The sequence below is a fragment of the Rhea pennata genome, chromosome 12 (assembly GCF_028389875.1).
Source record: "Rhea pennata isolate bPtePen1 chromosome 12, bPtePen1.pri, whole genome shotgun sequence".
Classification (NCBI taxonomy): domain Eukaryota; kingdom Metazoa; phylum Chordata; class Aves; order Rheiformes; family Rheidae; genus Rhea; species Rhea pennata.
This window is the reverse complement of record NC_084674.1, coordinates 14,113,254-14,135,688: the sequence shown is the minus strand read 5'-3', so window position 1 is coordinate 14,135,688 and position 22,435 is coordinate 14,113,254. Positions and strand designations below refer to the sequence as shown.

At 55.6% G+C, this 22,435-nt stretch overlaps 1 protein-coding gene across 2 annotated transcripts in view; it reads left to right on the top strand.

The window, feature by feature from the left end:
- Nucleotides 1–5,897: 5,897 nt before the first annotated feature.
- The window catches only part of NCKIPSD (NCK interacting protein with SH3 domain), a 56,937-nt gene continuing 40,399 nt past the window's right edge, over nt 5,898–22,435 (top strand). The window contains exon 1 of one of the 2 annotated variants that reach the window (XM_062585747.1): nt 5,898–6,090. In XM_062585747.1, the coding sequence (XP_062441731.1) occupies nt 5,920–6,090 (171 nt within the window). In that variant the 5' untranslated portion in view covers nt 5,898–5,919. The remainder of the gene's footprint in view (nt 6,091–22,435) is intronic. The other variant, XM_062585751.1, reaches the window with a different exon arrangement.

Here is a 22,435-nt window from a genome sequence, read left to right as displayed (position 1 = left end):
ATCAATGAAGTTTCCCACTCTCCCTCTGTGATGTGTCACCAAGTGTGAGTCAGAATACGCGGGACAAGGAGAGGGATCACTCACAGCAATGTGACGTTTCCTTTTCAGTTTTCCTTCTTAAAATGTGATGCCCTCTACTAATAAGCTAATGACAGGTCTCCTGGCATGTGGTACAGTCACCTATCAGTGCTTCTGGTGCTGGCTATAAATAAGCCTGCCCGTGCAGATTCATCTGATACGCTGTTAGACTTTAGTCTGTAATTTGCAGGGATAAAGTAGAAATGATAGTGTGCCTTAATGTATTATGTATGACCTCTGGAGGGAATTCACAAAACGTGATGAAAACAATTGCATTTCGTCTGATGCAAACTGTGCCTCCAGACCAAATCTTTGCTGTGCTTCCTGCAGACAGGGCCCTGGTTACAGAGTGGGGAGCTGCTGTCTTGATACTGTGGGTCTTGGGTCTTGATCTGATCTCAGACCAGTAGGGTCAGCTGCCAGACTTGGAGAGGTTGATGGTATGTATATGATGATAAAGGTTGGAAATGCTGCATGCAGGTAAGAGTGCAGGGGAAGCTAATCTCACATCTGTTTCTATGGGCCGTAGCCTGTGCTGTTTAATTCCTTTTGCCAATATTGTCTGAGGATTAGCAGAGGCTGTGCCAGCACTGCAAAGCTGCGAAAACATGGTTATGGAACTTCCCAAGTCCGGAGGAATAGGAAGGGGGGAGCAGGGAAGGTGATAAGCTTTTTTAGTCACTTCAAAAGGTCAAGATCAAAATGTCAGGAGGAAAAACCACCTCAGCTGCACTTTGATCTATACCACACCTTGAGGAGGTGTCCTGAACTGAATAAGAAAGTGGTTCTCACTGATCCAAGGCCATGTTCTCAAGGGTTAAGAGGCAACCTAGACAGCAAGTCAGTCTGAATGAAATATTACCTTGTAGAGTTCAAAAGCAAATTTGTTTTCCTTCTATGCTGTTCTGCTCAAATTCCTTCAAGCAGTTTCTTGTGTTTGTGGAAAGGTAATTACGTAACTGCCTGCCCTGGGCTTGCCAGCATTAGATACCGCGAGAGGTAGGAGCAGGGGGAGCCTCCTGCAGCCCCGGCTCTCGCTGCGCATGTGTCCACAGCTTGGAAAGCACCATCGGTCAGTTCCTGCTCTGGCTGGGGTTTCCAGCAGGCAGGACTTGGACAAACAGGTTATAGGTTTGTTATGGCTAGTGGTCCCCTGGCCCAAGCAAGCTGGGGCTGGGACACACGCGGAGGGGGACGCTTGTCCTGCCTTGCCTCTTCCCTCTTGAAGAGGGTGAATGCCCTCTGCCCTCGAGGTGTGTTTGTGTGCTTGCAGGAGAGGTCTGAGGGACGCTGGCTGTCCAGGATGGCAAAGGACTGAGTTTCTGGATAACAAGCATGCAACAGTTTTGCTGGTGAAGACACTCTGGGGCTGTTTCTTCCCATTTTCCCTCTGTCGGTGTCGGACTGTTGTTGGCTGTTTTAACTGCAGCGCCAGGGGCGCGGTGACGGGCTGGCCTCGCGCGGATGCTCCGCTACAGTCCCTCCCAGCTGCGGCTGGCAGCGGGGCAGCCGCTGAGCGGCCTGGCCTCCGGGCTGCTGTGGCCAGCAGCAGCCGCTGCGCTGGGGGAAAACCCGTCAAGCAAGCGCTGGGGCGCGTGCGCCACGAGAAGGGGCGCTTCCGCCTTGCCCGCTGCGGAGCACGCTTCCCCCTCCGGGGAGCGATCGGCTGCACGCGCCCCGAGCACGGCTCTGCCTTGCCCTGCTCCTTTCCCTTCGCTTTGCGAGGGGCTGGCGTGAGCGAGCTAACGCGGGAGTCGGAAAGGGCTGGCCGGGAGCTGGCCTTTGGCGTGAAATGCTTTTTGGCCCGGGGAGGGACTCTGCTTGGTGTGGGGAGAGCGTGGGCTGGCCGGGCGTCTGGGACAGGCTGTGCTGGGGTCTGGGGGTGCTGGAGCATCCCCCTCCTCGCAGGGTGCTCGCTCACATGGGTGAGCTGGTGCTAAGCGCCTGGCCTGGGGGTCGGACCGTCGCCCCGGCGCCTGCGTGGGCAGCCTGCGCCCTTGCTTCGGCGACGTGGTCCTGTCCTCGGACAGCTTCCCGTGCGCTCAAACGCTTCCCTTCTCTCTGCCTCAGCAGATAAAGGTGCTGTTCAGCTGCTGATCAAAACTGTTTTGCATATTGTGCTGCTGTGGGTTTCCCAGATTAGTCTTGCCAGGGCCTCATCTTTAAAAAAAAAAAAAAAAACAAACAAAAAAAAAAGGATGAGCGTGCGGCCGACCCGGCCTGTGTGGTCGGGGGAGGCTGGGCTGCCCTAAAAGCTGGCTGTCGCCTTTGCCCCGAGACAGGAGAGCCGCGGGCAGGAGGGCGCCAGGCTGGCACGGGCAGAGACGAGGGGCGGCTCCGCATGGCCCCAGTGCCACGCCGCGCTCCCCCCGCCCGGCAGCCCCCTCGCCGGCCCCGCGGCTGCATCCTCCCCGTGCAGCAAAGGCGAAACCCGGCTGCACCTGGAGCTGCCTCCTCTCTCGGGAGCCGGGGGCGAGGGCAGGAAGGAGCGCGGCCCACGCGCGCCCGCCGGCGCCGGGGCGCTCTGCACCTTGCGGGCAGGATGCGGCTCAGCCGGGCGCGAAGGATGTGGGCCGCGCCGCGGGGGCACGGGGCCGGCGGAGGAAGCGCTCCTCGCCTTGGTGGCGCGGCGGGGCCGAGCCAGCTCGAGGCCCGGGGCTGCAGCAGCCCGGGACGCTGCAGGGATGCCCCGCTGCACCGCCGCTGGCTGCTCTCGCCGGGCCGGGGGCTGCGGCCGCCGGGGGCTCCCGGAGCCGGGCGGCGCCTCTGCTCCACGGAGGATGCCGCGGAGCGCCCGTCCCGTCCCATCCCGTCCCGTCCCTCAGCCCGCTTGCCGACGCCTCCGGCTCCCCCATGTCTGGTCTCCTCCCCGGCCATTTCCTGGTGCTGCGGGAAGACCGACCTTTTCCTGCGAGCCCTCGCCCCGGGGCCGGCGGCGGGGCTGCTCCGCGCGCCGCAGCTCCCTGCTCCCTGCCCGGCCCGGGGGCCCGGGAGGAGGCTGGCGGCAGCGGGCTGGTTTACCCCCGCCCTGGGGCCAGCGTGGGACCCGGGCCTGGCGGGGAGCGTGAATTATGGAAAAACGTCACTGGGCCCCAAACCGGGGCAAGCAGAGGGTGCCGGGAATCGCCGCGGCTCGTCTGCCCGGGGATCGTGCCCGTTCCTACGGCTTGCGCTGGCTCAGCCTGCGACTCGAGCTCGGCGCTGACGGCGACTCGCGGGCTGCCGGGACCGGGGCTGGGCGCGCTCGGGGCCGGCGGAGCTCGTGGCTCGGCGGCGCCCCGGCTGCCGCGGGGCGAGGGGGCAGGGGTGCCGCGGGAAGGGTGCCGCCGGAGCCCGCCGCCCCCGCGGGAGAAGGAGCGGCCTGGGGGGGCCGGGCGCCGGCGGGGCGCTTCCCGAGGAGCGGGTTGCAGCCGTCCCGGGCCGAGCAGCTTGTTTTCCCCGAGCGGGGCGGCCCGCGCGGGCGCCCGCCCGCTTCCCCCGCCGCGCTCCCTGAACTCGCGCGACCTTCTGTCTCCTCCGTTTCTAGGAATTCCAGCTGTTGGCCGCAGCTGGATGTTCCCGCCTCGCGGCCGAAGGAGGGGCGCGGGGCGCCGCCGGCCCGTTCAGCGCGGGGAGCGCCAGGGGCCGCCCCTGCCCGGGGCCGGCTCCGCGCGGGGCGGCGGCGGCGGCGCGTCCCCAGCCGCGGGCCCCCGGCGCTGCCCGCCCCGCCGGACCTCCCGCCCGCAGCCTCGCCGGGGCTCCCGGCGGCTCCCGCCTGCTGGCCTCTTGAAGCCGGGGCCGGGCAAAGAGCTAAACGTCCCCGCAGAGCCCCCGACCGCTGCCCTCCGCGCCGGGGCACCGCGGGCGGCCCGCGCCCGGGGTGCGCATCCAGCAGCGTGGGACTCCGGCCCGCGGGGCCCGTCTGCGCCGCGCACGGGTGCCAGCCGCGACGGGATGGGGGGCGCCGAGGCCTCGCGGAGGGACGTAAAAACAGATTCGATATTGTCCAGAATAAGGAAACCTCACCCTGAAATACAAGCTAATCTCTGCGGAAACACAAATCCGTTCCTGCCCCGCGCGCCGATCCTCCCCCTACTCGTGCTGCTCCCTCGGCCGGCGCCGGCCGATCCCCAAGGCCCTGCTGCCGGCGGGGCGCGGGCCGGCTTCTCGGACGTGCCCCATCCACCTCCCCGAACGCCCGCCCTCGGCCGCGGGGCCCAGGCCACCGCTTCTGGCTTTTTAGGGGAAGGCTCCAGCGCCCCCCGACGCCGTGGGCCCCGCGGCCGGAGCGCCCAGGCCTGGGGCCGCAAGACGCTGGGGCGGAAGGGGAGCCCGAGGCGCCCCGAGGGAGCCGCTCGGACCAGAGCCCGGCGCGCCCGACGCGCCTGCTGCCGGCACGCGGCCCGGCCGCGCCGACGCGGCGGGGGCGAGCCCACGCGCGCTTCCCGTCAGCCCGCCCCCCGAGAGCCCTCACGGGGACGAGCCTGGGCGGCCGGGCCGGAGCCCCGCGGGCGGCCCGTCTCCGGCCCCGCGTCTCGCCGGCCTGCAGCGGCGGAGCGGGGCCCGCTGCTCCGCGCAGGCTGCACGGCGCGCTGCAGCCGGGAGCCGCCCGCACTGACGCACAGGCCAGCAGTGCCCTCTGCCGAGCACGCGCCCGGCGCGCCGGCAGCCTGCGCTGCACTGCGCTGTGCTGCACTGCGCTGCACTGCCCTGCTCTGCACCGTGCTGTGCTGCGCTGCCCTGCGCCACACTGCCCTGCGCCACACTGCCCTGCGCCACACTGCCCTGCACTGCCCTGCTCTGCACCACGCTGCGCTGTGCTGCCCTGCTCTGCACCGCACTGTGCTGTGCTGCACTGCCCTGCTCTGCTCTGCACCGCGCTGCGCTGCCCTGCGCCACACTGCCCTGCGCCACCCTGCACCGCGCTGTGCTGTGCTGCACTGCCCTGCGCCACACTACACTGCCCTGCTCTGCACTGCGCTGTGCTGCACTGGCCTGCTCGGCTTCAGCTGCTTGGGGCGATTCCCCACGGCCAGCCGCACGCTGCTCTGCTGGTCACACAGCACCACGGGCCCTGCGATGCAGCTGGCCATGCAGTGCTGTTGGCTGTGCAGTGGGTGCTACGGGCTGCGCAGCGCGCCGGAGGGCCGGCGCTGCTGTTGGCGCGGCGCTGCTGAGTGCGCGCTCCGCACCGCTGCGGTCTGCGCAGTGCTGCGGCCACGCAGGGCTGCTGCGCGCCGGCTCCCTGCTTGCTCACACAGTGCTGCGGGTCACAGCGGGTCCCTGCGCGGGGCGCAGCGACGGAGCCGCTGCAGTGCTGCGCGCCCCGGGGGCGGGGGGGGCCTGCGAGCGGCTCCGCGGCGGCAGCGCGGCTCCGCGGCGGCAGCAGCAGCCCCGTGCCGCTCCCCGGCCCGCAGGAGTCCTGCCCCCGCGCCCCCTCGGCCCTCCGCCCCGCGCCCACGCGTGGCCTCGCGGCTGCGGGCTCCGGCGGCGTTGGGGGCCCCGGGGCACGTTAGCGGTGCGGGGGCACCGCGTGCGCTGCGCGTGCGCACGGTCTGCGCGCAGCGTCTGCGCACCGCGCGCGCCGTGCAGCGCGGGCGCATGCGCAGCGCGCGGCGCGGGCGGGCGTGCGCGCGGGTGCTCGGTGTGCGCAGGCGCAGTGCGCGCCGCGCCCGCGCAGCTCGCGGAGGCCGCGCCGCGCCGCGCCGCCAGGGGGCGCTGTGGCCGCGGGTGGGGGGGGCGGCGCGGTGCGGCGCCGGGGGGGCGCGGGGCGGGGCGGGGCCGGCGGGCGGCGCGGCGGGGCCGGGCCGGGCCGGGCCGGGCCGGGCAGCTGCTGCCGCCGGGGCCGCCGCCGCCGCCACCATGTACCGGGCCCTGTACAGCTTCCGCTCGGCCGAGCCCAACTCGCTGCCGTTCGCCGCCGGCGAGACCTTCCTGCTGCTGGAGCGCAGCAACCAGCACTGGTGGCTCGTCACGCGCGCCGGCAGCGGGGAGACGGGCTACGCGCCGGCCTCGTACCTGCAGCGCCTGCAGGTGCGGCGGGGGGCGCCGGAGCAGGGGCGCGGGGCTGGGGGGCGCTGGGCGCCGGAGCAGGGCTGTTGGGGCTGGGGGCAGGCGGGGGGGCACTGGGTGCCGGAGCTGTGGGGCAGGCGGGGGGTGATGGGTGCCGGAGCAGGGGTGGCAGGGCAGTGGGGCAGGCGGGGGGGCACTGGGCGCCGGAGCTGTGGGGCAGGCGGGGGGTGATGGGTGCCGGAGCAGGGGTGGCAGGGCAGTGGGGCGGGCAGGGGGTGCTGGGTGTCGGAGCTGTGGGGCGGGCAGGGGGTGCTGGGTGTCGGAGCTGTGGGGCAGGTGGAGGGTGATGGGTGCCGGAGCAGGGGTGGCAGGGCAGTGGGGTGGGCAGGGGGTGCTGGGTGTCGGAGCTGTGGGGCAGGCGGAGGGTGATGGGTGCTGGAGCAGGGGTGGCAGGGCAGTGGGGCGGGCAGGGGGTGCTGGGTGTCGGAGCTGTGGGGCAGGCGGAGGGTGATGGGTGCCGGAGCAGGGGTGGCAGGGCAGTGGGGTGGGCAGGGGGTGCTGGGTGTCGGAGCTGTGGGGCAGGCGGGGGGTGATGGGTGTTGGAGCTGTGGGGCAGGCGGGGGGTGATGGGTGCCGGAGCAGGGGTGCGGGGCCCATTGGCAGGTGGAGGGTGCTGGAACAGGGGGTGCCGGGGCAGCGGGGCAGGCGGGGGGTGGGGTGGAGCAGGGGTGCGGGGCCCGTGGGGAGAGGCAGGACCGTGGGGCGGTCGGTGGGGAGGTGCTGGTCAGGCTGAGACCAGGCGCGAGCTGGGCCAGGGGCAGCAAGATCTGGGGTGCCGGGCCTGGACACCGCCCGGACGCCCGTGTGATGTGGGGAGCGGGCGTTCCCGCCGAAGACGGGCCGCGGCCTGGTTTGCGCGTGTCGGCGGTGGCTTCCGGCGGGTCGCCTGGCCGCTTCGGCGTAACCCGGCGTGCTGCTTGCCTGCCCCGCGGTGCCTTCGTCGTAACGGCCTGGGAGTCGCTGGCGCTGGCCGCGAAAAGCGGGCGTGATTCCCCGCGCGGATGGGACTTCAGCGCGGAAGAAGCCTGTGGGCCGTAGTGTCCCTGCAGGCGGGAGCGTCGAGGCAGAAGGGCTGGCGCCCGGCGGAGGCGGTTCGCTGCTGGTGCGATGCTCAGTGCTCCCCGGATCTTGGTCTCTAGCGCTGCCGGTCGGGGGCTGAACTGGAAGTTCAGCAGCTTTGGCCTGCGGAGGTGGGCTAGGTGTCACCTGGGTGTTGGCTTGTAGGGCAGGAACCGAGGGATTAGAGGATTGGCTTCACTCTTGTGGAAATGCGAGAGGAAGACGGAAAACATTTATAGGTCGTGCTCTGGGGAGACGGAAAGGATGATCCCCCTCCAGAGGCTGTGCCTGAGGGACTAGCCAGCCCTAAAATCCTGCAGTTAGCAGCCCAAGGTGGTCAAGTGTAGGGTGTATTTACCGCTGTGGAGGCAGCTCCGTGCTAGTTTGCCTGGTCGCAGTGGGTTCCTGACGGTGATAGCCGACGTGATCCACCCCGGGGTCGGGGGGAGGCCAGAGCGACCGTGGTGGCAGTAACCGCGGCCAGGCAGCGGTGGGGGTAGCTGGAGAGTCAGCGCTGACTCCTGCGGCCTGCCGGCGGCCGGAGCAAGGAGGGCAGGTTCGGCGGCCGGGGCTGCGGGCGCGAGCCCTGCGCCGGTGCCGCGGGGCGGGAAGCTGCTCGCGGCCTGTCAGTGCAGGGCTCTGTCTGAGGGGGGCTTCTGAGGGAAATCATGGCTTCTGGAATTTAACTGTGTGTTTGATGCAAGGCTAATTCATGCTTTTTTAATACTTCAGGCCCTCAGGGGACGGATGTGGTAACTGCAGGCAGACTGCTCTTTACATCAGTGAACGGGTAACTGCACGCAAACGCACACGAACGTTGTCTGGTTGAAAATGGCAACAAACCCCTTCATTTCGGTGCACTGCTGATCCTCCTTCAGGTGCCGCTGAGGGTGTGCTCTTTGGAGAACCCTTCAGGGCCTTGCACGACCGGTGTCACCCTTAACACGCGTGTGCCCTCCCTGGGTGGTGACCTGTCTCTCTGCCGGCTGCGTGTTCTGGAAACTGGCCTTCCTACTGGGCTAGGACCTCTTCAGCAGCTTGGCAGTGGGCTGACAAGAGGGGGACATCTTGTGCATAAATAAGCCCTTAAGCTATTTACAAGAGCTATTTAAGTACAGAGCAGAGGCCTGATTAAAACACCAGCTTTTAAAACCCCATGGTGGCATTGCTCCGGGCTGCTGCTCAAGAGTTGCCTCTCTGCAGTCCCTTGCTTCATTGGCCTGTGCGCTCTGACGTCTTCTCTCGCTGCCGTGGGCGCAGGAGGCTGCTCCGTTGCAGCAGCTGGTTCCTGGTGCAGTCTGCCCGTATCTCTCCACCTCATTCATAGTAGTTTCAAAATCCGACCGAAAAGCATTTTCCTGCTGAATTTGCATTTCTTTCTGATGTTGTATTTTGCTATGGTCTTGAAGCACTCAGAGGCAGCTTGCAATCTCCCACGTACCTTCAGGATGAGTGCTGGCAGCATATTAGTAATTCACTAATAGTGTTGCTGGTGACTTAGTGTGTGTCCTCCTCTAGTTCAGATGTGATTTTCTCGAATGCCCTTAAACCTGATACCGGGAAGTAAGTCTTTCCCATCTCCTGTCCTTTTTCTTTTTTTAATGGAAAAGTTTTTGGAGCTGGAACTTGCCTGATGATGCATGAGGCAGCAGGATCTAATTTGCTGGTCTGCAGTTATAGTAATGTTCAGTATATGTGACTTTCTTCCCACTGTTGCATCCTGTTAGTTCTGACGAGCTGATCTGAAATCAGAAATTGTTTCTATCTGTGGAAAGCAGGCCTGGCATGGGAGAAAGCATCTTCTGGCTGAATGCTTACTTGCAACTGTTCGCCAAGTGTCAAGGATGAGAGTGCAAATCATTTCTCACTCGGTCTCGGTTTAAAAATGGCGCTGATACTAACTACAGACGGTGGTGATGTTGCCTGAATCAGAACAAGAAAAACGCAACTAATAATGAGTTAGTGTGCTTCGCAGGGAGGGAGAGTGGCCAACAGGAGTCACCATTGTAAAGGTAAGCCTTCGCGTGTGTTGATCGTGTAGTCGGGTTCCGGGTAAAGGAGCGGCTCTAGGTTGCACTGCAGTCACAGCAGATCTCTTCTGCCCCCAGCGCATCCTGGAGCCGCCTGCAAGCTCGTTGCAGCAGGCCACTGAAACCATGCTCGAGGGACGCTACTGGGGTACTACGTTTTGCTGGTGCCTTCCACTATTAGGAGCATTAGTTTTCTTCAGAGCTCCTCTCTTTTTTTTCACTTCTTTTGCTCAACTTTTATAAACGTGGGAAACTCATGCTCTGGCTTCTCTAGTGGAAACATAATTCTCACTTATTATTTTAGGTTTATTTCTTGGCTGATGTCTTCTCATAAGCGTGGCAGAATTTTGTACTGAAATCCTTGTGACTCACAGTGTTACCATTAAAAGAGGGTTAGTTGTAGGAAGAAAAGCAGACTCTTCTTAGGAACATCTAATGTGTCTAAGACACAAATTAGGGCTAAGCTAGGGCATCAGGAGATGCAGGTGGTTTGAAGTTAATTCAGGTCAATTAGAAACGCCCAACTTCAGCTGATGTTTCTGCTGATTTTAGTCATTCGTACTTCCCCTTTGGCTCCTTTCTGGGTTATTAAGAGTCATCTCAAGCCGAGTGCCGTTCTGGGGATAAGAATAGAAGCCACCGAGCAGTGAGAGGGATGGATCAGGCTGCCCACGGCCCCGCTTCTGCCCCAGGCAGGTCATGGCTCAGAAGGGGAGTGTGTGGCTTGCCGGTGCGCCGGCCCCGCGCGAGGCCGAGGGCAGCTCCACGCGCCGTGACGGCGGCTGGGAACGGCGATGCTGGCACGCTCCATCGCGAGCCACGTTACAGAGCTTTATCAGACCTCGAGGCTGGCAAGTGCCGCTGCGGAGCCAAGTGAAGATGTGCCCCCAGCGTGAGTTGCCGGTGACAGCACATACGATAATTGCTTCAAGCTATCGATGGAGTAGAGGCAAATGGTAATAGCTAATGCCAGGCAAATCTGATACAGTGAAACTATGAGCTTTTGGAGTCAGAAAGCCACTCCTTGCAGAGGAGAGGGCTTTCAAAGTTTGGGGGGAAATAGTAAGAGGCTCAGTTTAGAGAGCTTCCTTCAGAGCAGGAGGCTTCCTCATTGCCAGGAAGGGTGAATGCTGAGTCTGGCACGTAACAAGGCTCCTTTCGTTGCGTTAAGTAGCCGATATGTTGCCATCGTTGTGGTGAGACATTGAATTTTTTAAAGGGGAATCTGGAGTTATTCTGGCTGCAAGCCCATGAAGGTTTTAGGTTGTACTGCAGCCACTCTAGGAACGTTGCCCACCTGCCTGCCAGCAGAGACAGCAGTGGAGGCTGGTGGTAGCTGGTGATATGGTGAGCAGCAGGGCCAGAAGAGACGGATATGTCCGTCGTGCTCCTGTGCGAAGTGCAGAGCTAGCTGTTGAGCTCTTCGGGATGTCAGACCCAATAGGCAATGTGTGGCCTGCCAGGAAAACTCATTTACTCTGCTCCAGGCAGACCCTCGTGCCAAACAGGGGCCAGCTGGACCGTTCTGGTGATGGTGGTTTGCTCCTGGCTGTGGGATCCACGTGTGGGAGCGGCAGTCATCTTAGCTGTCATCCTTCCTAGAGATCATAAGTCATTTTGCCTTGCCTTGGGTGTCCTGACCAGGCTGTATTCTGTGCATCAGTAAAAATATCAATATTATACCTTGAGGAGAGAATGGCCATCATGAATACTGGGCTCTGTGGATAAATGCCAGTGGTGCAAAAATAAGTGGTAAGTTGAAGAGGGATGTTTCTTGATAAAATGAGGATGATTCAACATGCTGACTTTTATCCTTATGTGGCAAGTCAACTGCTGAGTTATACTAAGCAGTTAGGAAATAGCTTTGAAACTACTATTAATAGCATTTTCAGATTTACTTGAAATCTTGAAATTTATCTGAAATAATTGAAGATTTGTTTGAAATATTGATCTAGATTCTCTACTGAGGTGGGAACATCTCTTACCTCTTACACTTTCATGTTCTATGTGTGGAAGAGCAAGAAGGGAGTTGTCTAGGTGGGAAGATGTTTCTACTGATGGCCGAGAAACTGTGGACCATCTGGTTGGAAAATAGATACAGCCGAGAGTATAACAAGAACACTTTAATAACGCCTGGAACTGCTATTTATTGTACCTTTTTCTGCAAGAATATACAGGCTTCTGATAAAAATACGAGACTGTTTCATGCAGCCTAGCAACAATTTCTTAAAATTCCCTTGCAGCATAAGCAGATGTACGGAGGGATGATAGAGGTTAATTCTGGCCTAGTAGGCACAGAAGTTGTTTCACTTCCCAGGACGGAAGGAGAAGGGGGGGTTTGTGAAGCAGTGGAAGCCAAGAGGGCTGGTTGACAGTCCGGCTGAGGCGGTCGAAGAGCTGGGAGCCGCACCCGGAGCGGGATCCCGCTCCCCTTCCCAGGCACGCAGCCCAGCGCTGCCCTCTCTGCTGTTTGTCAGCCCATCCTGGAATTAACTCAGTTTGCTGACTTGCCAGAAAGCTCATCGCTTCTTGTCCGGTTACTTATTTATTTATTTATTTATTTTGCCAGGATAGCAAACGCGTCGGCTGAGTGAGGACCCAGCGAGCGCTGAAGCTGGCGCCAGGCGAGCGGCGGGAGCGCCGGGCTGGCGGGGAGGCAGGGTGAGCCCCGCGGCCGGAGGCGTGAGCTGCGCTTCGCCCCGGTGCGCTGCCGCAGCGCTCCCGCGAAGGTGCCGGTGCCGGCGGAGCAGAGTTGGCTGTGTAGTGTCAAATCATCAGGTGTTCTGATAGTGTTTTTAATATTTCTTCGGAAGCAAATCCGTGGTTGCTGCAAAGTGAGATTTAGCAACTGTGCTTTGCTGTAAGAGCTCTGTATGGTAGTCTTTTCTCCTTGACCTGTGTGAAATCTGCTTGGGAGCAGAGCGCTCCTGACATGGGCAGACTTTCTCCCGCAGTCCCGTTGCCCCTGAATAGAAGAAGACGTAAGCGCGGTCTGTTGTATAGAGCATCTCCTGCTCTGGTGTGGAGCTTGAATCATTGCTGTCATCTGTTTCAGATTTGACAGTGCTTTTAATGGGCATGAGAGCTTAATCAGAATACTCGCACAGATCCTGAATAAGCACTCAGGCTAAAAATAAAGTTTTATTTTAGAGAATAAGCAGCTGGTAGTGCTTTGCAGCTGAGGCTGCATTTCTTGACACGTGTAAAAAGCTGTAAGAATGAAGCATTTTTCTTCAGGCTGTCACAATAGCAGAGATGTTATCATACCAGAACTGCTAATGCTTTGAGATGAAGTTTTATTCTTGAAACTAAATTATGCAGTCAGGGGAATTATAACCATTTCTAATTACTGTAGCTGAAGACTTGAAATTCAAGCCAGAAGTTCTACAAATGTTTCACAGTTCAGAATGATTAAAGTAGAAAAATGTGAATGATCGTTAGCCTCTTTTTTCACTTGGCTATGAAAATTTGTTCTTCTCACTTAGGGTACTTCGATTAAAAATAATTGAGCTTTTTGGTATCAGATAAAATTTTCCTTTGTGACTTGGACTGCCATATATGAGCCACACTGGTGGGCTGTGCTGGTTGTTCCTGCAGTTGTTCAATGGCTGCGCATGGGGGATGCAGAGACAGCACACTGATGGACTCCTGGATGCTCCCAGTGGGTTAGTTTGAGGGTCAAAACTTTATGTTTAAGCTTGTTTCAGGATCAGACAACATGAACATTCTGTTGCTCAGAAGTCAGCAAGCAGTAAGGTAGCATCTCAGCCCACATCTGCTTTTAAACAGTGTGGCTGGGGCTCTATTAATGCTGGAGGAAGGGCAAAGTGTGTGATGGGGCAGGCTGGAAGGAGGAAAAGTGGTGCTGCTTGCTTCCAGGCTTTGGGGGAAGTCCAGAGCATGCGGAAACAGTCTGACTCCCAGCTTCCCTGCTGGATTGCAGCCTCTTAGTGTGCATGGGTGTTTTGCATGCTGCTTTCTGGTGTGTTACATGTAGCTCGTGTGTTACACGTGTGATCAGGGATGCTGTTCTGCAGCTGTACTTGCTTGGGCTGCTTGCTGTGTGATTTTTTTGAATGCTTTACATCAGGAGAAGGCAATTTAAACTTTCTCCTCATGTTTACGTCTGGAAGATGATTGACTGTCATTACAAAGGAAGGGATTGCCAATTTTGGTCCAGGAGCATTTGTTCAAAATGTCTAGCAAGGTGCTGCCCCTGGTGGACAGCAGACATGGAAGCTCTTACTCTCACCCTGTTTGCGGGAAAAGATCTTTAGTAATGACTGAATTGTGTACATTTATTGAGCAAGGTGTTAGTGTGATTAACATATGGGACCCAGACCCAAGACTTCTGGATTTTGTTCATGTGGGCCACTGACTCGCTATGGGACTCCACGCAAGTGTTTGTCGTACATGGCTTCCTTGCCTCTCAGTAAGGATGAAGGCAGCAGGACCCACAGGAAGGCTGCCGCTCAACAGAATTTCTCATAAGCACAGAAGCTTTGTTGGTGCAAACTTAAGCTGATCAATACTGCTGTGAGCCCATGTGAAAGTTGGCTGCTGGTGACTGCGCAGCAGTATAGGTACTTCTCTCCGAAACAGTGCTAACGTCAAGTCCAGTCAGAGGATATGCTACACAAGTGGTCCATCAAATACAGTTTCCTGCCCTTGGTTATTGCCATTTTCTGACGTTTCAGAAGATGGGTCTTGCGCTGTGCTTACCTGGAGTAGGGCACCAGCAGCTCAGCCTTGGCTGTTCCTTCTGAACTGTAGGGGATCAGCAGATGTCTTTGAATGTGAAGTTTGAATGTCTCTGGGCTTACTGAGCCACGTCTGTTCTCTGCTTGTAATTGTGCAGCTTTTCAAATGATCCTGCTCTTGCCCTGGCTTCCAGGATTGCCAGTGTCCCATCAGGTGAACTCTTGGTAGATAAAGGCAGGGGAGGACGGATTCTGTAATGAAATCAGTGGAAACTGAGAGTTTTGGGGTTATTGCTCTGTATGAAGTACAGAGGGAATGAAAGAAGAGCAGAGAACAGGGAGAAGGAATTTGTGTTGCTTCTTCTTGGAGAAAAATGTGCTAGCGTTAGCGATGGTGGGAGAAGCACTTAACGGAGAAGTGAGAAGGACTCTCCTTGCTGGTGGAGTGTGCTGCAAGCTCGGTGTGAGATGTACCCTAAGAAAAGCTTTGACAAAAACGCACTGTATCATGGTCGCTGGCTAACCTAAGAACATTCTTTGCAAGGTCTGAGGCATATTTGTTCTGATGGGGTAAGTCAAATTGCAGAGTTTAAAATGGGTATTTACATCTGTCAGTGGCTGAAACATGGAAAACAGCTGAATCTATCTGTTGAGGTCGTTTTTATCAGAGCTCTGTTTCTGTTCCAGAAACGGCTTCTTCTTTCTTTTCCCTTGCTTGTATAACACAGATGTACATAAAAATAAACAGAATTTTTAGTAACATCTCAGCTTCACACCCTGATAAAGGATTTAAACTTTGTAATTCCTAGCCAAGATTTTGTAATTCAGCATATGAGTTGTCAGTCTGGGCACTGGTAAAAGGATAAATGCCAGAAGAGGAATTATAAGGCGAGGAGTACAAGTAGCCTTAATATGCAGCTATAGCATTAGACAGTCTGCAAGAAAACTAGACTTCAGAGACACTGACATAGTATGTGCTCAATGCTATAACCCAAATTTTACAAGCCGCGAGTTCTAACAGAGCTCTGTGTGCAAAGATTTTAAATTAAATGCATGTGCGTTGCGCTTGTTCCGGAGAGAAAAGCTTAAATTGAAGCTTTCTTCTTGGCCACGGCACTACCAGTTTGTTCAATTTATTTCACCAAAGAGGTGCATTTGTATGCAGCCCTGCAAGAGTTGTGAGGACTGGAAGCATTTACGGTTGGGCTGGGAGATCAGCCCTGGTTCAGAGGCTCCAACAGATCTGTCCCAGATCAGTGGGGTTTTTCATGTCTGTCTCTTTCTAGCAGTCTGCTGCCTGGTGCCTGCTGAGGATGATGGAGCAGGGCTGCCTCTGAAGTATCCGGCTGTGTGATTTGCTGCGTACGCTGAGCGGTGCTCAGCAATGAATAAATGTGGTGAAGGTTGCTGCAGTGCATTTGGGGAAAGAAACGGATCCAGCTGGATTAGGTGATACCCTGTAATTCACTCTCGCTGTTGCATCCTCTGCTAAGCCTGTGTGCACAGATTGCTTTGTTATCCCCCTCCACGGTTAATGGGAACTAACTTCTAAAGGCAAAGGCGCAGCCGTTTTCAAGTCTGGCCTCCTGGATAGAGATTACAAAGCTGTGTCACAAGACTTGGTAGAAGTAATTATGTTAGATGCTGGAGCCACTTCTGCTGCTCCTATAAATGGGGTGCGAGAATCAGTCTGGTCTCTACGCTGCAGCAAACGGTGCCAGGATGTACCCATTCCTTCTGACCAGCTTGGCTACTCACATCCTGCTGGTGCAGACCCTCACGGAGCAGGGCTGACTCCTTTGCTTGGGTTAGGTGCTGGTGCTGTGTGCACTCCTTCAACAGACCTTCGTCTGCAAGCTGCCCTGGGCTGGGGAAAGCAAGTGAAGGGCAGTGAGGAGAGGCCCCGGTCATGCTGCAGCTTGGTAGCTGGGCAGGAGGAAGGACTCCGGGCTCTCTGGTTTCCAGGCTGGGTGTTTCTGTTCCCCTAGACTGGCGCTCCTCCCAGCTAACTTGCTGAGTACTGCAGCAACAGAGACACTTTGGCTTTCAGATCTCTCATTTTTTTTCAGTCCAAACAATTGTGATGAACACTCAGTTAACATTAACATCAAGAGAACATCTTTGCCCTTCTTCAAATGAAGTAAAAAAGCCGTTCAGTCCCCGCTGGTGAAACAGCCCGCACTGCTCCCTACCTCAGCTTCCCTTCTCCCTCCTGAACTGGAAGGCTTGTATACCAGTGAACGGGGAATCATGTCATATTTGGCTAATTCTTCTCCTTGCACCACTTTCAGCGAGCAGGGGCAACTGCCCTTCAGGGTCTCTGATGGAGCAGGCTGAGACTGAAAGCTGTGCTGAGGTTTAAACAGCTCCTGACTTGTTTCCTCTCTTCCAAACGCTTAGATGAAATCGCTCTGCGGCAGATGCAGAAGTCATTGGAAGATCATACTGGGAATAGGTGCCAGGGACTGGTACCAAGCAGGATTTTTTGAAAGTCTTTGCTGATTAACTAAAAAACTGGAGTGATAAGATGATAACTACTAAATTTTCAGATGCTACTTTTAGGGGCTGTAAGCACATTGAAATGTAGTTCCATACTCTAAAATGGCTTTCAAGCACTAAAAGAATAGTCTGGAAGGGAATGATACCGCTTAGCAAGGACCAGCTCCAGGCTCGAGCAGGAATAACAGGAGCAGAGCTGCTCTGGGGACTGAGGGCTGCCCTCCAAGGGAGGATCTGGAGGCTGGAGTGGGTCTGGTGCTGAAATGAGTCAATGGCATCATGCAATGTTGCAGGAAAGATGGATTGTTAGACTAGACCCTAACAGTGCGAATATTTACTCTTGGGGTGTGATGCGGTGTCTCTGCTGTGCTCAGCGAGGGTAATGCACTTACAGTGTTCGGTTTTGAGTACTGGGACCAGCTGAAATGAGCATCTAGATTGCTTCCTAGACCCTCCAGTCAAGGAAGGGCTGAAGGATCTGGGGCACGTGGCTTTGTAAGGAGAGAGGAGCGTGGGAAGACAAGCCTTCAGGCTATCTGAAAAGCTTCAGGAAAGAAGGGAACAAGCCTTCTCTGTAGTCATCACGGAAGGTCAAGAAACAATAAGCTAAAATTGCAGTTAAGAGTTGAGACTCGGAGGTTCCCAGCAGGAGGGATGGCTGAGCACGGCCCGGGATTGCCTTTGCTGGTTGCAGTGCTGGGCTGTGGCTGTCCCGCTCCCTCCTGGAGAGCAGGTCTCTTCAGTTCTGACTTGCCCTGCTTGAAACAGTTTCAAGAAGCTGATGTGATGGGAGGAGCTCAAATCTTGTTTTCTTGACAAGTTTGAATTTTAAGCTGCAAAATACTTTGTGTATTTAGCAGAAAAACCCTTATTTTAAGTGATGCTCCGTTCAGCTCCACGGGGGCTGTTGGTGCCTCTGGTCGCGTGTTGCGGTGGGAATTGCCGCGAGGGACCAGCCGCTGCCCCAGTCCTGTCCCGCTTGGCAGGAGCGTCGCATCCTTTACGCGGCTGCACGGCTTGTGGATAAAGAAGTTTTGACCTTTGTAGGAGGGTTTGTCAGGCAAAACTTGTCCTGTTTTTTTTTTTTTCCACTTGACAAAACCTTTGATTTTTAAAAAAACAAAAGCGTTTTGGGACTGTAGGGGAAGTGGAACTGAGGACGTGATTCATCAGTGACCGCATCTGCTCCTCTGCGCTCCCCTGCCTCCCCCATCGCTTGCTTGCCGTGGGGACGTTGAGCACCATCCTGAGCGCGGCTTCCTCAGTGCTGACACGGAAATAACGGTTGTCCTCGACTCAAGACTTCCGAAATTGCAGCAGGAGAGGAGAGTTAGCTTTGCTTTAACTCGTGTGGGTTCGTGCCCTACCGTGCAGAGTTAACCTGTCGGGGCTGCGTGCTTCGCTCGCAAGGGAGCGAAACGCTGACGCGTATCCTCCGGCAAAGGAAGGATAAACGGGAAGGGGAAGGAAAACCTTGGCGGCGTAGGCTTTTTCAGAACGAGATGGAAAGTTCATGGGTTTGTTTTTCCTGGTTGTTTGTTTGCCCGTGTCAGTTCTCTATAAAGATGAAGCCGCTCCTCCCTTCCTGCTAGGAAGCCGCTTAGCGCTTGGCGAGGGAGCTGCTGTCCTCGCTGCCGTCGGTCTGGTGCCGCTCGGGAGGCAGCGCCGCGCGGCTGCGGGTATCGAGCTGGTCCTCGCGCTCGTGTTGCTTGCTGTTCTGGCAAGATGCAGTTTTGAATATATGTGTTTCCGTGCTGTCATGTTCCTGGGGTCCCACGATCCCATCTACGCCGCTCCGTCCCCCTTTCCTGCTCGCGCTGCTGGGGGTGCAAAAGCACCCTGCAAGCTGCCTTTTTTCTTTGTGTGTGTGTGTAGTCTGGAAATACTAGCATGGGCTGGTATTTTAGTTTGTCCAGCTTCTTGAAAGGTTTAATTAAAAAAGAAAAAAAAATATTAAGCTGTCGGCCTAAGCGCACTAGATAATTCTAGGCTGCGGGTCGCTTCTTGCTAAATCACTGGTTCCAGGCTCAGATTAGATCTCTCCTAAGTAATAGCTATTAATTACTGTTGTTTTTCTGGTACTAGTAGGGGTAGTGTATTGTATTACAGAAATCTGGGGGCAGGCCCTGGCTCCAAACCTTCAGTTATGTCTGTTAAAAACAAAAGGGATGAGGGAGAAGGTGCAGTAAGACCTGCCAAGCCAGGATGGGTGGCCTCCGAGAAGGAGGGGCTCTGCTTGGGCGCTGCTGGGACGGGCAAGGCCTCGTGCGCTTGCCCGTGGAGTTCACGGGCACCGTGGTTTGGTACAACGCCGCGATGCAGCGGGGTCTGCGCGCACGAACCATGTGCCTGCCCCGAGGTCGCGGTTCCTCTCCCCTCTTCCCCAGGGCTTTAACCACTGTTTGTCCTCCAAGGAAGCTCTGCCATAAAGGCAACCTGCTGCTTCTTTTGGGGGGAGATTTTCCTACCTATTAATAGATGGGTTTGTAAATCCCGCCCTAGAGCTCTAAAATGCAGAGAGACCCGTCCATGCATAACTTTTTGTTGTTCGATTGCTCTCTGGACACTCTGGAGCTCTGTGAGCCCCCAGCGTTGGAGCTGCTTGGCTTGGTCTGTCCCTTCCCGCAGGCTTCATGGGCAGCTCTTCAGTGCTTTAGTCTGAGGAAGGTCTTTGCGTGTCCCACCAGAGATGGCGTGGGAGCTGAGCCGAGCCTGGGGATCGCATCGTCCTCCTCTGGAGGTAGGAGGGACGCCGGGGCGGACCGAGCAGGCGCTTTTCCCCCGCTCGCAAGCGGCAGCTGGCAGTCGTCGCAGGCAGGCTGCCGAGGTCCGGGCTCGCGGTTGGCAGGGCTCGGTGCCGTGCCCTGTGCTGTGACAGTTGTACCGGGAGCCACGGCAGGCCCCTTAAAAACCAGATGGCTGCCTAAAGAGATCAAATTGAAGCGCCCCACCAAGCAGGCAGACGCAGACCTCCGTGGCCTGATACAGCGTGCATTCTGTTTCGAGTAAAGTCGACGAATTCTGTGCTTTTTCAGCCTACTTGAAGATGCTCTTTTTTCTTCCTTTCTTGAGGAAAGAATGTGTGTTTTTTGGGGTGGGAGGAGCAGAGTAAGATGGTTTGAACATCTGAGATCAAACGTGTTATGTCCAGTTCATAAATCACAGCTGAGTGACGTGCCAGAAAGATCTGCAGTCCACGTCTCTCGGTGCTTCGACTTCCCTGTCGCTGAAGAGTGTGTGGGGAGAAGTTAGCAGTGATTGGGGTTGCTGGTGTCTCTGTATGAAGTGCTGGCTGGCAATATGCAATGAGTGCTCAAGTATCAGGGAAACCTATAATTTTCAGAATGTAAAAAGAGTAATTGTATTAAAATCCTCTGTCCTAAATAAGAATAATGAGTGTAAAGGTTCTTTAACTACTTAATGCCTAAGCTTAGGGATTTCCCTGAGCTTTGCAGAATTAAATGTTTATAGCTGAAGGCTTTTTCCATTTGACTTTAAGAAAACAGAGCTCATTGAAGCTCTGAGTTCTAAGTAATGAAGTTTTTGCCTGCCCCAGAGTCACCTTTATTCACTTAAAATAAAAAATGCATGCCTTTTAATTTGTTTTTGGGTTGATTTCAGGCATATGTCTTCCATTGGCTTGATGACATGAGATAACAGCAGCACTGAAATCATTGTGCAATTATTATCAAAAGGCCTCTATTATATACTTTTTTCTATCAAGGAAGGAAAGAAGTCCCTTCAGCATGCAGTTTTGGGAAGCAGAATCTCAGGCTGTCTTAGAAGCATTCCCCTAGTGATATGGGCTGGTATTTGAGACTCTTAAATGCATGAACCACATTTGAACTGGCTGTATTTTGAAGCTCTTGTTTAGAAGCCTAATATCTCCAAATGACATTGAGCACTGGTCGCTTGAATAGCTTGTAAGCACTATTAATATAGTACTAATGCCTGAGCAGAAAATTCTCTTAACAAAACCACAATTGACAGTGTTTGGTCTTGTGTGGCTCTTCAGATGAGGAGTAACGTCCAAACCTCTGACAGCCTGGCCATGGGGAGCTAATGGGTGTGGACGAGCAGCCAGCCTCAGCCTGGAGAGGTTTGGGGGGGGGGTGGAGAGAGACACCCCTACAGCAAGCACATGAGTTCTCCAAACCACCCAACCTGCAGGTTATGGTAGCCCCTAGCATCACCCCTGCTCCTCCGTGGAGATGGGCCACCAGTGGGGTCTGTGTGGAGGCGAGCTTGCTCCTGGCCCCTCTGTCCTGCAGGATTTGGTTTTGCTGGGGAGGGGCTGGAAGGGCTTCCTGAAACGTGTTAATTTGCTCTTACTTACGCTGTTGAGTGAGGTGAGCGCTGATAAGGGGATGCGGCATGTGAAAAGACGGTCGTCAGTATTACAGTATTGAAATCAATACTGTTGTAATAAGGCAAAAGCGCTGGAGTTCAGGTCCTGTGCATGAGAGATGAATGCCCCAACAGATGCAGTTTTTGTTCATTACCCTGGGAAGTGAAGAAAACAAGATTACGGATGATCTGCTGCCTTTGGCACGCTGTCTTAAGGGGACATTGCTTTCCTGTTCCAATTTCTTAGTGTTTGCTGGGGAGTCCATGAATGCCATTCTAGGCTGCAGAAGGAGATGGGATTATAACTTGCAGCTAGAGTAGGCTATTTTCTTTCTTACAGATAGTCTAGGACACTAACAAATTGCTTTTCTTCTGTGGCCCCCTCATACTTCCCTACAAGTAGAATGTCAGCAAATCTAGTTGAACTCTCTAATCTTTTTTTAAGAAGAAGAAAAAAAAAAGCCACTAAGTAAACCGCTGGATTTGTTCTTGAACTGAATCTGAAGACAGCAGCAAGTTAACCTCCTTCCACTGCTAAAACACAGCTGAACTTGCAATACTCAAGATACTTTAATGGGTCAGTGGAAACTATGAGTGTGTCTCAGATTTGTGCATTGTTCGCGCCCACCATCTGCCAGTCAAAAAACAAACTATGAGGCCACAGGGCCTTTAGTTCACAATGTCCTGGCCTTTTGTGGCTTATCTCTGCCTTCATGGTCATGCGTGTAGTGATTCTATTCTAATTGTAAGAAGCTGCTACAGATCTCAGTGATATCTTCATTCCTTTGGGGGAAGAGTAAGCATTTGGGTTACTGTTGTCTTATGACAGCTTGATGGTGTTGACTCCCTAAATTTGGTTGCTGTCTGCTGATTGCTTCAGCAGAAGCATTCATTTTACTAGGAATAAATGCGCTGGCAGCAGCAGCTAACAAACACGTTGGGTGTTTAGTCTGTGGCCAATTAGAGTGATCTCCCTCTTGACGGTGCTGCCTGTGTGGGATGTTTCAGCCCCTCTGATGCCTTCTCCCTTGCTGCCCTGTGCCTGCATCCTCCACAATCTTTAACTGGCTTTGCTATAATTAGCTAGCACATCCAACTTCATATAGTTTTTCTGTATAGTACTAATAAGCCAGCCTCCCCTGTTTGGTAGCGCTACTCTAAAAATGTTGAAATATATAGTTATGGAAATTTGTGGTAGAGGAGCAGGGAAGACGCTTGTTTTCTTCCAGAATGAGTTGTTCTTCCTTGCAGTAATTTTCCAATGGCCCACCTGAAAGCAAATTAGCATTTTAAAAATTATCTTTTACTAGGAGTCAGGTTGTCGTATTGTTCATAGGCTGTGCTAGACGGTTCTCGGTCTGCTCACTGTCTGCAGAGGCTTTATGGTTTGCTTTTGCCACCAGGATTGCCTAGGGTGAATCACTTTTTGTTTGCAAGATTGTGGAGTACAAAGTACCTCTTAGGAGACTGGTGGCTCTTAAATAAGTCCCTTAATGAGTATTTTTTACCCTAACAATCATGTAAGTTGCTTCATGAAGCAGGAGAAATGAGTACTGGGAATGAATATGGTTTTAACTGCAGTTCTGCTTGGGTGAAAGGCTTTCAGGAAGCATCTGTGAACCTTCAGGGAACATTTCCAGAGCAGTGGTGGGTTGCTTCATGTAGCCTGAA